The sequence below is a fragment of the Pteropus medius genome, unplaced genomic scaffold (assembly GCF_902729225.1).
Source record: "Pteropus medius unplaced genomic scaffold, Ma_sr-lr_union100, whole genome shotgun sequence".
In the NCBI taxonomy this organism is placed as follows: Eukaryota; Metazoa; Chordata; class Mammalia; order Chiroptera; family Pteropodidae; genus Pteropus; species Pteropus medius.
Genome location: NW_024354867.1, coordinates 83,057 through 99,223, shown reverse-complemented (window position 1 = coordinate 99,223; position 16,167 = coordinate 83,057). Strand labels below are relative to the sequence as shown.

The 16,167-nt window shown below is 33.1% G+C and overlaps 1 protein-coding gene across 1 annotated transcript in view; it reads left to right on the top strand.

The window, feature by feature from the left end:
* The window catches only part of CFAP47 (cilia and flagella associated protein 47), a gene marked incomplete at its 3' end in the record, with an annotated part of 348,750 nt that overhangs the window by 254,604 nt on the left and 77,979 nt on the right, over nucleotides 1-16,167 (top strand). Inside the window, exons 46-47 of the mRNA XM_039855224.1 lie at nucleotides 8,052-8,198; nucleotides 14,975-15,069. Coding sequence (XP_039711158.1) covers nucleotides 8,052-8,198; nucleotides 14,975-15,069 — 242 coding nt within the window. The remainder of the gene's footprint in view (nucleotides 1-8,051; nucleotides 8,199-14,974; nucleotides 15,070-16,167) is intronic.

The window sequence follows — 16,167 nt, the reverse complement described above, 5'->3', positions numbered from 1 at the left end:
AGCAAACCTTACTGTAAACACAGAGAAGACAGTTACTGTAAATAATGAATAGAGAGGTATGTCTGGAGTGTGTCATTGTCGTAATGAATGTGGAAGAATGTACAGTTGAAAATACAGGCAGTCTTTGTTGAGCAGGGTTCTGTTTTACTCCTTGTTGCAGTGGGAGCCACTGAGCATTTCTGAGGGGGCATGTGTCAACTGAATCTTAGAAAGAGAAATCTGGAGGTAATAGATAAGACAGACAGGAAGAGCAACAGAGGGCAGTTATATCCCAGAAATCATTTAGGAGCCTTTAACAATATTCTAGTTGATCAGTCCTCACTATTAGTTTGTGCCTCTTCTCCCAAAAGCAAAACCCTAGAAAAGAGTTTAATGCCAAGTACTTTATCTGAGAGATGATCACAGGATTCACTCTGAGAGAATGGGGAAGTACAACAAGTCTTTGAATAACGTTGTTGTTTTGTTATAATGTTGATGAAATACTGTAGGAACTTAACTCTTGTTTATATCTATTAGCTTGTGGTAAAATTGGTTTCATTATATGTGTTCCACTTAAAGTTTCAGAAACCAACGATGATATTAAATGGGGGCTTACTGTAAGAGGCTGAAGGGAAAAAGTCGATTAAAAGTAAGATAGTTATTAGAGTACTGCTGAGACCTGGGGAACCTCACCTGGAAACTTCTGAGAATTTTCACACCAAAGGGCAAGAAAGTTGTATTTATCATACTTATCCACTAACTCCTATCCATCGTTGATTAAAATTTGCCGTTAGAGCAATTGAGTTCTCACTAGAAAAGAGTCATATGGTACCACTGGTGTGTATAGGAACTTTCCGAACCGGGGATTTTAGTGGAGGCACTGAGCATATCTTAAAGTGGTTATCATGGCATATCGATTGGTAGGTAGAAATTTTGAGAATTGAATGGATTTGGAATTTTCACATTAGCTGGAAGTGAGCTACAATTGTGTTTTAAATGTACCTGTGTGGAAGTTTAAGTTCGAATGCCTATTTGGCCATGGAACAAAAAGTTAAGATTGCCCATTCTTACATGAGATTAAGGGCAGACCAAACTAAGCCAATAACAGTGGGTTGGAAAACAAAGAGGCAGTTTCAAGAGAAATAAAAAGGGAAAATGATGCTGTAACAGCTTAGGTGTCCAGGAAATCAAACTCTGAAATTGGAGATTCACATGCAGGACATTTATTAGGGAATTTGTTGTGATCAACACTTGTGGAAGGGAAGAGAAGAAAGTATGTTGGCCAGAGAGAAGAGGTGAGTTTCCAGGCAGGCCCAATGAAAGGTTCAGTCAGCTCACCAGGCCTCTGAAGCTAAGCTGGCCCTTCAGAGTTGTCCCAAGTTGGAAGCAGAGAGTTGGGTCTTTATAGTGCTGTGTTGATCAGTCATTGAAAGCGGGCTACACTGGAATGAGATTTGACCTTGGAAAAGGCTTTTTTTTTTTTTTCCAAGCAAGGCAGTGCCTAAAGAGGGCTAACCTGTTGGTATTCTTTTAGCATCATTCCCAGTAGCTACAGAAATAAGTCCTTCATTCCTGAAAACAGACGACATGGTCTACCACAACAACATGTGATGGAGAGAGAAGGGAGAAAGGAGAATCAAATGTAATTCTGACACTAAGCAATTCTAAGGCAGATGATACCACTAAGTGTGAGAGAAAAGCAATCAGCAGGATAGATTTACCAGTTAGGGAGGGAATGTCCAGTTCTGCTTTGATTTCAAAATTATCTTTTCATGTTAGTAAATTTCAGAAAAATGGAAAACTTTTCAATCAATCAACCTGGATATGAAACTATGGAAACTTAAAGGAAAACAGACAAACAAAAGCACCATGTGTGAAAGCATGGCAGAAATATGTGTTAATGACTAAATGCTTTAAAACGTGATGGCTTAATTCTTAAATAACCAGAAAATGACCTCTCTGTTCTGGATAAATTTTAGAATGCAAAAAGCTAATATTACTGTCCATTATTATAGGATTAGTATATAACAAATTATAGAACTGAAATAATGGCCTGTTGCTTATTTGTCAAAATGAAATATGCAACTAAATTTCCATTTGTCTCATATAGAAGCTTTATTTTTTGCACAAGGTGAAAATCATTAGGCCTTAGTGGTTAGCATATACTTTAGTAACAATAGTCCTGAAATTAATTTTGATTATAATAATATAATATCCTTCACAAATATGATTTAGAAATAGCTGAAGTTTGCATGTTCGCAACATAGAGCACTAATATAGCACTAAGAAAAAGAATTTGTACATGTAAGACTTAAGATTGTACAGCTTGGTATAACCTACATATCACTTTTTTCTAATAATTTCCTGCAGTTGTTCTTTAATAATCTATGCAGGACACCTATGTCTCTGGCATAACTGTTCTAAATTGCCGATGAGGATGTCACACTAATCAGCTCATTACCCTCCAGCTCTTGAATATTGGAGTTATAATATAATTTTTAAAAGCATATTTTAATCACAACAAACAAGTGACTGTCTAAACTTGTAGGGATTCCTCTAGGGCCCCCTATCTATGCCTAGAACTATGAAGCTAAATAATTATTTTGGGATTTCATGGTCCAAAAATATAATGGGAAATTTGGCCCCCAAACCATGCAAGTATGTGTTCTTTAGCTGATGACTTTCTTCTCTGATTCCCAATTATGACCCTAAAAGCAAAGACTCCAGACCAGCACAGAGTAGCTCGTATCCCAGAACATATGTCATCTCCAGTGATGACTCACTGGGGTGAATTCCTTCTTTTTCAGTTTGTATGTGTGTTTCACTTAAAATTTTCAGTTGAGAGAGGAGTCTCTGAACATCCCTTCCAACATATTGTAGCAATGGTAATCCCTAAATATTTTCAAACACATTTTCTCTCATTGTTAACTAGTGCAGTTGATTTTTTTTAACGTAAATATGGATCTTCGTGATTATCCCTTATGAACTCCTACTTGTGAGCAACATACATACTTTCATTTCCAGGGTTACTGTCTTTAGAAATTATTGCAATCATTAATGACATTTATTTGTGACTACCCCAAAAAAAGGGGTGGGGGGAGGAAGGGGAAATTTAGGTAGTTGGATATTTTGCCTTTGTCCATAGAGTGGATGGAAGTTCAACAAGGAAAGCCAATAGTAAAGATAATTTATTGAATTATGAGTCATTTAAATATATGGACCGATAACAAGCTGAAATAATTTAATATGTTGATCATGGCCTGATGGCCTAAAATGATTTCCAAACATTATCCAACAGGAATACTTTTACACCTAAAACTAATAACAATATTATATGTCAATTATATCTTAATTCATTTTTTTAACTTTAAAAGAAAATTTTTATATAGCAAGTCTTTAATGATACAGAACACTACATGGACACAGTCCAATGCAGTCACCAAGGTACTTTAACCTTTTATTCTACATTAGAAAACTAAATATTAAGAACCCACATTTAAGGTGGTCTCCAGTCATATTAGTAAATTTAGTCTCTACTCCAAATATTCACGATAGAGTAGTCTGAAATTCTCTCTTATTTTTTATGACCCTTGATAAGCTGGTAGCTCCAGAATGTAGGGGACAATGATCAGTTTTGATGTAGCCAACAATTACCTTGTATTTTTTTCAATAGCATCCAAAAGTGCTCTTTTACTTGCTGAAAAGTGATTGTATTCATTTAGTTCAACATAACTGTGATTTATAGCTAAGATTCATTTCTGCACATTTGTAGTTTGGAAGTTCATACACTGGAATGAGACCTATTATGACAATGGCACAAGAAAGCCTTGTCCAAACAATTGCAGTCAAGTTTTTCAGGCAGCTTTTCTAAAGACTTTTTAAAATTTCTTTTCAATAAACTTCCGCTTGCTGTCAGAACAAATTTAATGTGCACACGGTAAAGTTTTTAAGTTAGGCTTATGTTTAAACAAGATATAAATAGTTTTTATATTTGGCATCCTGCTACTCTTTAAAATGATACAATGTATGGAAAGATATATTACCAGTTGCCATCTTTGAAATACAGAAATTTAGTTCAGAATTTTATTTCTAATATTGGATGTGATGAGAAGCATTGCCTGTCATGTGTATTTTCAGAATGAATGCTGAGCAAAAGTAATGTTATTTAAATTTGCATTTTTTCATTTAAGGCAGTAGATTCATGCTAACCACCACATTGCAATGGCAAAATTGTATTTCTCTTACTTTGCTATTTCCTATTTCACTGTTATTATGTTGCAGAGGAATACATCCAAAAGTCAAACACGACTTCAACCTCTATATCATTATCTGGTTGTTTGACCTTGGTAATATAATTAACCTCAGTGAATGTCAGATTTCTTACATGTAAAGCATAGATAATATTACACCTTTCAGGGTGGTTATGGGCATTAAAGGGGAATATATGAAAAGTGCTCATAGTAAGTGCTCAATTAATGTTTATCACTCCTATTTAATGTACTAATTCCCATTTTTTAAAATTCCTTAACATGATATAGATATATGGGAGAATTGGGGGCTGCTTTTGTCCCTACTCTGTCCTGGTTTGTCCCTATAATAGAAATCTGATCTCGTAGATTTTACTAATCTTTTCCTGTTTTTGATAGTGTCTTCTGTTATAGTCAGGTCAAAAATGTGTTATAGAGAGAACAAACAGTATAATACGAAATAAATGGAGCCTATAGGACTACAGTTGGATGCTAAATTATTACAGTTGATTCTTGAACAACACAGGTTTGAGCTGCATAGGTCCACTTATATGCTTTTTATTTTCAAAAATAAATATGCTGTTGACCTTCTGTATCTCCATGTTTTGCTTCCGCAAGATCCAACCAATTGCAGATTGAAAACAGGATTTTTGTTTCTTGGTTGGGAGTCTGTGGATATGGAGGGCCAACTTAAGTTACACAGAGATTTTTGTCTATGCAAGGAATCGATGCCCCAAACCCCCACATTGTTCAAGGGTTTATTGTATACATTTTATCATAAAAATTAAGAGCTTAAAAAGAGTACGAGACTAGCTGTATTATGCACAGAATGAAGACAGATGTGCCACAGCATTGGGTTGCTTTATCTCTGTTCTTTCTCATCTACATTTTGTTTTACCACCTTGCCTTTTGGTCCCCTAAAGAAGAGGAAATAAAACAAAAGAAAATGATTTAGAAATAATGTTACGATAAAGAAATGAAAAAGATAGACAGAAGTAGGAAAGTTAGCAGAAGATTCCTTAGGCTTTCATCTTTAGTCATGCTACTTAGATTTTACAGGGTAGTATGATATTAGAGAAGCAAAACAATTAAAATTCATTTGATCGTGTGTAATATAGTGTGCATAGAGCAAATACTTACAAAAAAGCTTTTTGACAGAATTAATATGCCTCCAAAAAATTACAAGTTCAGAAAAACCCAGCCATACAGAGATTTTCCTTGACAGTGTTCCTCATTAGTGATAGGAGTGGTGAAGCATGAAGCCAGTGGAAGGATCAGGGTGGGTATTAGGGTACCAGGTTTAACTGTTGCCATGGAAACTTGCTTTTGGAAATTTTCTAAGGGATGAAATAGTTTAGGTAATCAATGAGCAGTATCAGAGACCTATCGCTCTAGGTCAAAATAACCTATTGCTTTAGGTCAAAATAAATGTTTTGGAAATATGTGAGTGATTTTGCTATTTTTCCAGTCAAAAGTCCATTTATTCTGTGGTATATTTGGTGATATTCAGACATGACTTCATGTGCCATTACCTATATTCTATGTCAGGGAAATGTGTATGCCTTTGTCACTTACTAATGGTGTGACCTGGAGTAAGTTGCCCAACCTTTATGGCCCAGGTTGCTCAGCTTTAAAATAAGTTTAATGACAATTAACTCATATGTTTATTAAAGGAGTTAAATAGATAATGAATGAGAAGAACTTACCATATGCCTAACACAATAAATGTTCAATAAAGGATTTTTCATTATTTTCTGAAGAAAATCCATTAATAAAAATTACATTGCTCAGTCTTTAAACTTGAGTATGATATTTACTTTTACAAGATAATATGAAATTATAGAAAAATAATTCCTAATTTTATAAAATGATTTATATGCTGAGAAATGTTTGTTTTATTGACTATTAAAACAAGGATTTTAAAAACTCAACCACTTAAAGTGTTTAGCAGAGAAAAACTCCATTTTTCAAAATAAAAGCTTATGCTATTGAAAATATAATAGCTATAATTACTATTCTTATGAGATTTTGTTGTAACAATCTCTTTAGACAAACTGAAAATCTCCATTAAGTCTATGATGCTGTATCTTAGAGAGTTGCTTTTGCTCAGTACTGTTATTTCTGTTATAGTTTTTCAAAGCAGTCTAATAATTTTCCTATCACTCAGATAAACTCAATCACCAACAGTCAACCTTTTATTTACTTATGTTCCTTTTAGATTTGTTGGCCTTAGCCAGAACAAAGGAATGTAGGGAACAAAGTAATCACATGTATATATATACTGTGGAAAAAGTTATCATCTTTTGAAACACGTATTCTTCTCATAATCACTGTTTACTGCATTTGGTTTGAATATTCATTGCTGACAGTCTAGATTGCTGAGTCTAATATTATTCTTTTAAAAAGTCTACAAGAATTTGACTGCTTGTTTCTTTGACCGTAGCTAATTAATAACCAAAAATAAAGATGCAATTTAAAAATGCAGTTGTTTAGAAATAAAATTAAAATTACATTGCCAAGAAAAAGCCTTTTCACTGGAAAAATTAAATCTAAATTAGTGGCATAATTCTGACTAAGATCCATTGTTTAGAAGTGTTCTTTCAATTAAAACATAAGCTACTAAATTGGCCTGTAATTGCTTCCACAGTTCTCTTCATCCATTTCCTTTTTTTGAGATAAATATTTAATTTTTCATTCTGGTGTTTAATATATGATCTTGTTAAACTCATGTAGGGCTTTTGAATTGTTTTACAAATGCTTGTCTATTTTCTCTTTGTTAAGGGATAATAAAAATATAATAACATTTAAATGGATGTGTTGGAGAAAGAAACATATGCTGAGTAAATAAATGGACTGAAATGAGAAAGACTGGAGAATGTGTGCTTTTAATTCTTGAGAGTATTTCATAGTATTTGAAATATCAATTAGGTTTTCTTATTATTAAGTGCACACATATTGTTTAACATATATCCAAATAACGGTTTTATCTAACTGAATTGTTTTCTTAGTTTCCTCTACAAATTGTTCATTGCTACTGTATAGAAATTTAACTGATTTTGTGCATTGATTTTGTATCCTGCATGTTTGCTGAAATCTTTTATTAGGTCTAACATTTTTATTGTGGAATTAAGGTTTTCTATGTATAAGAAGATGTCATCTGCAGAGATGATTTTACTTCTTCCTTTTCAATTTGGATACCTTTACTACTATATCTTGGTATAATTGCTCTGGCTAGAAATTCCAATACTGTGTTGAATAAAAATGACAAGACCAGACATCCTTGTCTTGTACCACTCTTAGAGAAAATGTTTATAGTTCTTCACCATTGCATATAATGTTAACTGTGGATTTTTCATATATGGCCATTATCATTTGGAGGAAGTTCTCTCCTATTCCTATTTTATCATGAAATGCTTTTGAATTTTGTCAAATACTTTTTATCCATCAATCGACATGGTCATGTTTTCTTCATTCTGTAATATGGTATATTATATTGATTTGAGTTTTGTATATCGATCCATCCTCCACTAATTCATTTTTCCGAAAGCTGATACAGTTCTATTATTTGCCACATTTTCTTAATTATTATGAGAAATCTGTTTTAAAATTATCATTTTAGTGGAGATTTTGAAAAAATTTCCTCGAACTTTCCATTAAATTGTTCTATACCGCCATGAGATTTAATTCTAATACTAACAGCTAGATTTATATTTGGCTTTATATTTATCAGTTTAAAGCTAGAACAACTTTAATATCTGAAACTGACCTTTCATTTTAGGAAACTAATCCTTGGTTAGTCTGACATCTTGTACCTATGTTTTGTAGGTAAAATTTTATTTTCCATTAAAAGTGGACAAGATGATGATTCTGAGAAAGACTCGGATCAAAATGAAGATGAAGATCAAGATATAGTGCCCTTCTTTCAGAAATCATTATCAGAACTATCCTACAAGATTCATGAGAAAGACTTAGGTAAATTTATTATTATGGAGAGTTTCATGATCAGTTTTCATAACCCCTCATCATTGACTTTTAAATGAATATATGCTTTACATTCATAATAGAGATACAAATGTGTATTGCATATATTTGTCAAAATTTTATTGTTTTATTTTAGGATTAACTTTATATAGTTTATTTTATGGATTTGTACTGCTATTAACATTAATAGATTATAATCTTTCAACTTTAAGGCCATCTACTCTTTCATAAGTAAAAAAATTTACATATACTTCTGTTAAACAAAAAACAACAGCAAATTTCTGATAAAATGTTAATGAGTATATTGTCTTAACAATGTAATATGCTTTTATTAAATATAGGATATGATAGCAATGTTCATCATATGCAAAAGAAAGTAAATGCTATTCTTTTCCTTTCCTATATTATAAAACTTTATTTGAATGTTATTAAATGTCGTATCTTTTTAGTAGAAATTCAAATTAAAATGAGATGATGGAGCGTGGAAATAAACAAGGAAGATTTCCTGGAGAATGGGGGAATGAGTTTTCTTATGGGTCAGTAGTAGGGACACAAGAAAGCATTAGAGAACAGTGGGGTCAACAGGAGCAGAGTTTTGGAGACAAAGAGGTATACTCAAGAAGAAATCTTTATTAAATGAATTTGTATTTAGTCAGGATTCTTCAGAGAAACAGATATAGCCATAATATTATAATGTAATCTAAAGTAATGTAATACATATAAATAGAAAGATTTTAAGGAATTGCCTAACATGATTGTGAGGACTGGTAAGTCCAACATCTGTAAGGCAAGGGAACAGGGTAAAATATTAGATAAAGAGTTGCTGTGCTAGTCTTGACTCCAAATTCCCCAAGTCAGCTCAGGCAGGTTGCAAGCTGAGGGTTTCCATAATCCAGTCTTGACTAAGAATTGCTTCTTCTTTGGGTACCTTAGTCTTTGCTCTTAGAACCTCCAACTGAATGGAGGAGGCCCACCCACATTATGCAGGGTAATCTGCTTTACTAAGAGTCCACTGGTGTAAGTTTTCGGCACATTTAAACAAAATAATTTCACAGCCAACATCTGGACTACTGTTTCAACCAAACAATTGGACACCATAGCCCAGCCAAATTAACACCTAAAATTAACCATCACAGAATACATGGCACTATTTAGACTGGTCTGGAAAGGGAAGAGCAGTTGGAACCAGCTAGGCCATTGCAACAGCAAATAGAGTTTGAAGTGAAGAGAACAATGTATTTTATAGTGGTGACAGAGATAAAGAAATATAACTAAAGATGGAAAACATTGCAGAGACTAGTATTACATGATTCTCTTGAGAGAGGAGATAGAAAGGATTGATTCCAAAAAATAACAAGGTTTGTTTGTATCTTGGTGAATAGAAAAATATTAAGATAGACATTTAGAAGTGTTGTGACTTTGTTAAATTAACATTTGTTAAGTAGAGCCCTGAGATGTCAAAGTTCAACAAAGGACTGCAAGAGAAAGTAAAATAGAGAAGCTTATTACTCACAGGTCCAGGAGGAGGTACTCTGGATGCCTGCAAGGGCTACAAGGAGAGAGCAAAGTTGGGGATAGGCAGAGAGAGGGGAAAGACCTGGGCACATGCCTTTATTCGGGTCCTTAGGTGGAGTGCTTTGGGGGTTACTGGGCTAAGGGCCAGATTGGTCAATTTAAACCAAAAGGAGTGGAGTTTTGTTAAGCTTCACTGGGGATCTTATGTAAGGGACACACAAGAGGAAGGCCCTGGGAGGTGGGGGTAAGTACTATCACAAGGGTGATTGGGAGAGTCATATTCTTAACTTACATTTACTTGTGACTGCTGGGCTGTTTTCTAGGGCATGCACTTTTGGGGCAGGGTGCAGTGTCAGTTCAAGGCCTCGGCAGGCCATTTGGCCACACATAATGGATGGGGAGGCAGTAATATTATGAAGTAGTTTAGTTAAACTCTCCACAAGAAGAAATAAAAAAGTCTGGGTGATTGTAATACTTAGCACAGTTTTGTATTTCCTAATTTTGATGTGATAATAAGCCATTTACATGGCAATATTCAGTCATCAGTTGAAAATTTGGAGCTGAGAAAAGGTGAAAAAAATAATAAAACGAGTTGTAAAAGTTTAGATTTCTTTGGTTGAAATCATGCAGGTGAAGCCAAAGAACAGATGCCTTTTGTATATGGATCATACTAAGAGTTAAACCCTCATCAAAATCTAAAGCAGAAGAACCAGCAAAGAAAATTAAATAAAAGTGTTTGGAAGAGTTTGAAAGAAAATCAAAATATTATGGTGTCATGTTAATGGAATAAAATAGAATGCTATCTAATTTTTAAAGAAGCTGCACAATGGTGGATTGCAAGATAGATTGAGACCTAGGAAAAATGCATCTAGTAACATTACAGTATCCCCAATTCTTTAGGTAGGCTTTCCCATATCCCTATTCAGACAAGATTAACCTTTCTATCACCTCTAATAACATGGGTCTCTTTCTTACTAACTGCTCAGCAGTATATTTCTTTTCAATTAGGGATGTTTCAGTTATGCAAAATGAGTAAGTTCTGGAGATCTAATGTACATCAATGTGATTATAGTTAAGAATATGATAGTTTATGCTTGAAATTTGTTTAGAAAGTAGAGCTTAAGTGTCCTCACCTCCCCCTCCACAAAAAAAAATGGTAACTATGTAAGATGATGGATATGTTAATTAGTTTGATTGTGGCGATTATTTCAAAATGTATATGCACATTAAATAGATATAATTTTTAACAGTCAGTTATACCTCAGTAAAGCTGGAGCAGAAAACAAATGAAAACAGCTAAAAAAGAAGTTTCCTTTAACCTTCCAAATAGGGAAATATGATAAATAATGGCAACACCCAGTTTTAATGAGGGCCAGGTTGAAAGAGACAATCTTATGCATTATCATAGAAATTTGAATTGATAAAATTTGAACAGAGCATTTACAGTATGTTTAAAATTTAAGAATTGTTTATCCCCCTTGATCCAATCATTTCAGTGTAAGAAATTTGTTGGAACAAAATAAATATATGCACATATATTTTATATAAGAATATTCTTTACATGATCTATTATGTTGAATAATTAATTTTTTTTAGTTTTTAAATTTTATTTAAAATGTTTTTAAATAGGTATTACATAAATGATTTTTGTCCACTTTTATTGAGAAATAATTGTCATACATCATTGTATAAGTTTAAGGCATATAGCATAATGGTTTGATTTAACTACATATGTTGCGAAATGATTACCACAATAGGTTTCACTAACATCCATCTTCACATATAGATACAGTAAAAAATAAGAAAGGAAAAAAATCTCCTAGTGTTTAGAACTCTTAGGATTTACTCTCTCAACAACTTTCCTGTAGTACAGCAGTGTTAGCTATAGTCACCGTGTTGTACATTGCATCCCTAGGACTTATTTATCTTATAACTGGAAGTTTGTATCTTTTGACTACCTTTATCCACTTCCCCAACACTCTGTCTCTTGTAACCACAAGTCAGATCTCTTTTTATATGAGTTTTGTAGATTTCTTGTTTATTTGTTTATTGATTTGTTATTTAGATTCCACATGTAAGTGAGGTCAGTATTTGTCTTTCTTTGTCTGACTTATTTCACTTAGCATAATGCCTTCAAGGTCCATCCGTCTCAATGTAAATGTTAGGTTTTCCTTTTTTGTAGCTAAATAATATTCCTCTGAGTGTGTGTGTGTGTGTGTGTGTGTGTGTGTCACAACTTCTTTATCTGTACATCAGTGGACACTTAGGTTGTTTCGATGTCTTGGCTATTGTAAATAATGCTGCTATGAACATATGGGTGTAGATATCTTTATGAGTTAGTGTTTTTGCTTCCTTTGGATATATTCCAAGAAGTAGAATTGCTGGATCTTATGGTAGTTCTATTTTTAAAATTTTGAGGATCCTCCATACTGTTTTCCATAGTGGTTATACAATTTAAAATCCTACCAACAGTGCATAAGAGTTCCATTTTCTTCACATCTGTGCCAGTATTTGTTATCTCTTGTCTTTTTAATGATGGCCATTTCAAAGGTACGAGGTGATATCTCACTGTGGTTTTAATGTGTATTTCCATAATGACTAGTGATGAAACTTAAATTTTAATAGTGAATATTATCTGAACAATAGAAATGTGTATACACACATATACAGATATATCAATTATATATAATTTGTAAATCTCACTGTATTTATGTGTGTGTGAGTATATATATGTGTATGTGTGTGTGTATATATATATATATATATATACATATACATATATATATATATATAACTACATATCTATGTCTTTTTGATATATTAAGCCTGAAATTTTATACAAAAAATGAACTAGTGTACACTTGGTCATGAGATGATGAATAATTTATGTCTTTTTAAAGCTTTTCAGGAATTTCTCAAATTACTATAGTGAATGTTATTGATTTTATAATTAGAAAAATATTTTAATATGTTTTAAGGCCTGTACTTAAATAATGATTATTATTACTTATGTTGTTCTCATCAATAAATCATCGCTAATTTCATTCTAACCAATGAATTCATATTCAATGTATACCTTTAGCACTATAGGAATTAAATCAGCTACATCACAACATTGCTTTATGGAAAAGCCACAATTACAAATAGTAGTCGCTATTGTCTCTGTGATAGTTAATTTTATGTGTCAACTCAGCTAGGCCATGGTACCCAGATATTATGTCAAACATTCTGGATGTTTCTGTGAAGGTGATTTGGGATGAAAATTACTTTTAAATCTGTGGACTTTGACTAAAGCAGATTGCCCTCATAATGTGGGTGAGTCCTGTCCAATTAGTTGAAGGTCATTCTAGAACAAAGACTGACCTCCTCTGAGCAAGAAGGAATTCTGCCAGTAGATTGCCTTTAGACTTGAACTAAAACTCTTCCCTGAATTTCCAGCCTGCCAGCCTATCCTGTAGATTTTGGATTTACCAAGCCAATTATGTGAGCCATTTTCTAAAAGTACACACACACACACACACACACACACACCTGCGCACACACACACACACACATCCTGTGGTTTTGTTTCTCTGGAGAATTTTGACTAATACACTTCCCATTCCATAGATGTGCAGACTGTTTTACTGCTCCTTGCACTAACTCAGAGTCATGGAGCAGTCTTCTTAGATATAGACGCCTTTTCTTTTCAATTTATTTTTCCTGTCAGTTCAATGTGGATTAAAGCATTGAAAAAATCCATAAAATATACATGAGCTAGAAGGGGAAACACTTTTCATTTTAAGAACTTTGGTTTGTTTTGAGATGTCACATTTTAAATGTCATAATAGCATTTAAAATCCTTTCATAGAATTGAAGGAGCAGCCAATACAAACACGAGCAGCGGTTTCTGCAATAATCTAACATCAATATAAATTTGGTAACTTATTCTTTGCACATTAATGGTTTTAAGGTAATTAATTGTGTCTAAAATAAATAAACACAGGAGGTAATTCAAAATGTGAAGGCAAGTTTGCCCTCAAGAATTTCCTGTAGGTATTTGTAATAAGTACTCACCTAGATCTCTTTCTTCCTCTCACTAGCTGATTTCTCTGAATGTCTAAATTGTTCTCAGCTCCACTAATTTGATAAGTGCTTCTTGATAGCTAAAGTATTAGACTAGACAGAATACAATATAATACAATATGGTACAAAACAGCGTAGTACAAGATACAGTGCCATACACTACACTATAATACAATGGCATTCAGTGTCTTACCATGCAGTATAATACAATGCAATGCAAAACAATATACTGTTTCAGAAGAGACACTAAGTATTCCACTAGTCTGGGTCCCTTATTTCATAGATAAGGAAACTGAGCCCCAAGAAGGCTAGAAATCAAACATAGCAGTTTTTGGAATCTTTAAAACAAGACAATATTGATATGAAAATACATATGATTAACTGAAACTGGAGGACATCTTAAACTGCAAACCAGGTTAACACTGAAGAATTAAGAATTCAAAGTGAGAAGCTGAACAAATGAGAACAAATGGAAAGAACCTGGGTTTGATGCCAGTACAAACTCTGCTACACAGGGCCGTTGTGGTAGACTAGAGTTCTGGTTTCTGAATTTGGTAGTATGACTTGGACATCACCAGTGACAGAAATGCCATTTTTTTTTTAAAGTAGGGAACCCCGCTGTAATCATAATTTTCTCACTATTTAGTCCATACCCCACTGCCGCTTTCTTTGTGATAAATTGCTAGGATCTTTTTTCACATTCCCAAGAAAACAGAAATCTCATTAACTATTCTTGACTTTGTCTTTAAACTGGATTCTTATGGTACTGGAAATGTAACATTGTGAATTATAATGCCGTATTTAGACATTTCTGCCTATAATATGTAAATGCTTTGGCAATTAGAGGGAAAAATGATTGATTATTTCTTTTGAAATATTAATTCTTAACTTAAGAGTAAAACATCCATAAGTTTATTTTAGCAAGAAACTAAAGTTAGGGCAGGCACAAAGCAGGGAGCTTTTACAGAGCATTCTGATGCCCATACAAAATGGGGTTTCTCTTATCACTCACAAACTATGATGAAATTGCTTCTTTACCCTCCCCTCAGCGCTCTTGACAAATGAATCCATCAAAAAGAATTTGAAAATGATACCTGTTCATGTTTCTCAAATTTTTATGTTAAGTATGTTATTCTGAAGCCTATATTAAGAAATGCTTTCCCGCTTTTCTTTTTTTTTTTTACCAGATGATGATAGTAATTTACAAGTCTGGTATTATCTTGAGATCCATATCCATCCTGGGAAACCTGTAGATGTTATCGAAATGAAATGTATCGCTATGGTAAGAGCCCATTAAATGTTCGTAGATTGTTGTTTTGCAAACAGAACTTTTTTTATTGTACACTTAAATTGCTATTCCTGAAAAAAATCCATATTAAATAAGCTTATTGGGATAAACTATTCAAATTATAGTAATTTTATTTTTATATCCAGTAATATGTACCTGGAATGCTTATGGAAAAGATCTTTAAGTTCTGTGGTATCTTACAGTGGCCGCACTGATTAGCATTCTACCTGCATATTTCAAGAGTTACTAGAGCAAACTTAACCTTCGCCTGCATGTTTGCCCTCACTCCTATGACAAAAGCAGCATTGTACTTGCTCAACTCAGTACTGAGTCTTCCTGGTTTCTACCCAGGCCTTTCACTCTGAAACATATTTGGAGCAACTGGTATAGATTTGGGGTTTTAAATAATAGTGACTGAGAAGACAAAGACAAAAACCATATGATTTCACTTACATGTAGAATCTAAAGAACAAAATAAACAAAACAAAACGGGAACAAACTCATAAATACAGAGAACATTTTGATGGTTGCCAGATGCGGGGTTGGGCCACTGGACAAAAAAGGTGAAAGGATTAAGAAGTACAGATTGGCAATTACATAATAGTCATGGGGTTATAGAGTACAGCATAATCAATAATATTGTAATAGTTATGTATGGTGCCAGGTGAGTATTAGAGTTATTGTGGTAATCACATTGTAAGTTATATAAACATGAAACCGCAATGTTGTATAGCTGAAATTAATATAATATTGAATGTCAACTGTAATTGAAAAAAAGTAAATAAATAAATAAAATAATAGTGACTAAGAATAGGGTTGTCTTATGTGAATTATTGAAGTGTTACTAAATCCATGTCCAGAATTATTTAATAAAGTAAAATATTGAGAGTCCTGATTTAAATGAAACATGAAGACAGTATTCATTTCTATTAATCATGTTTTAATTCAATTTAATTTCCCTATTGTTAGTACTCAAATATTCAAATCTATAACAAAGTTTATTTTCATTTTTAAATGTGAAGATAGATTTCTTCATAGAATCGATTATTTAGAATCTTGAACTTTTGCTCCAACAAATAGAAAATAAGAAAA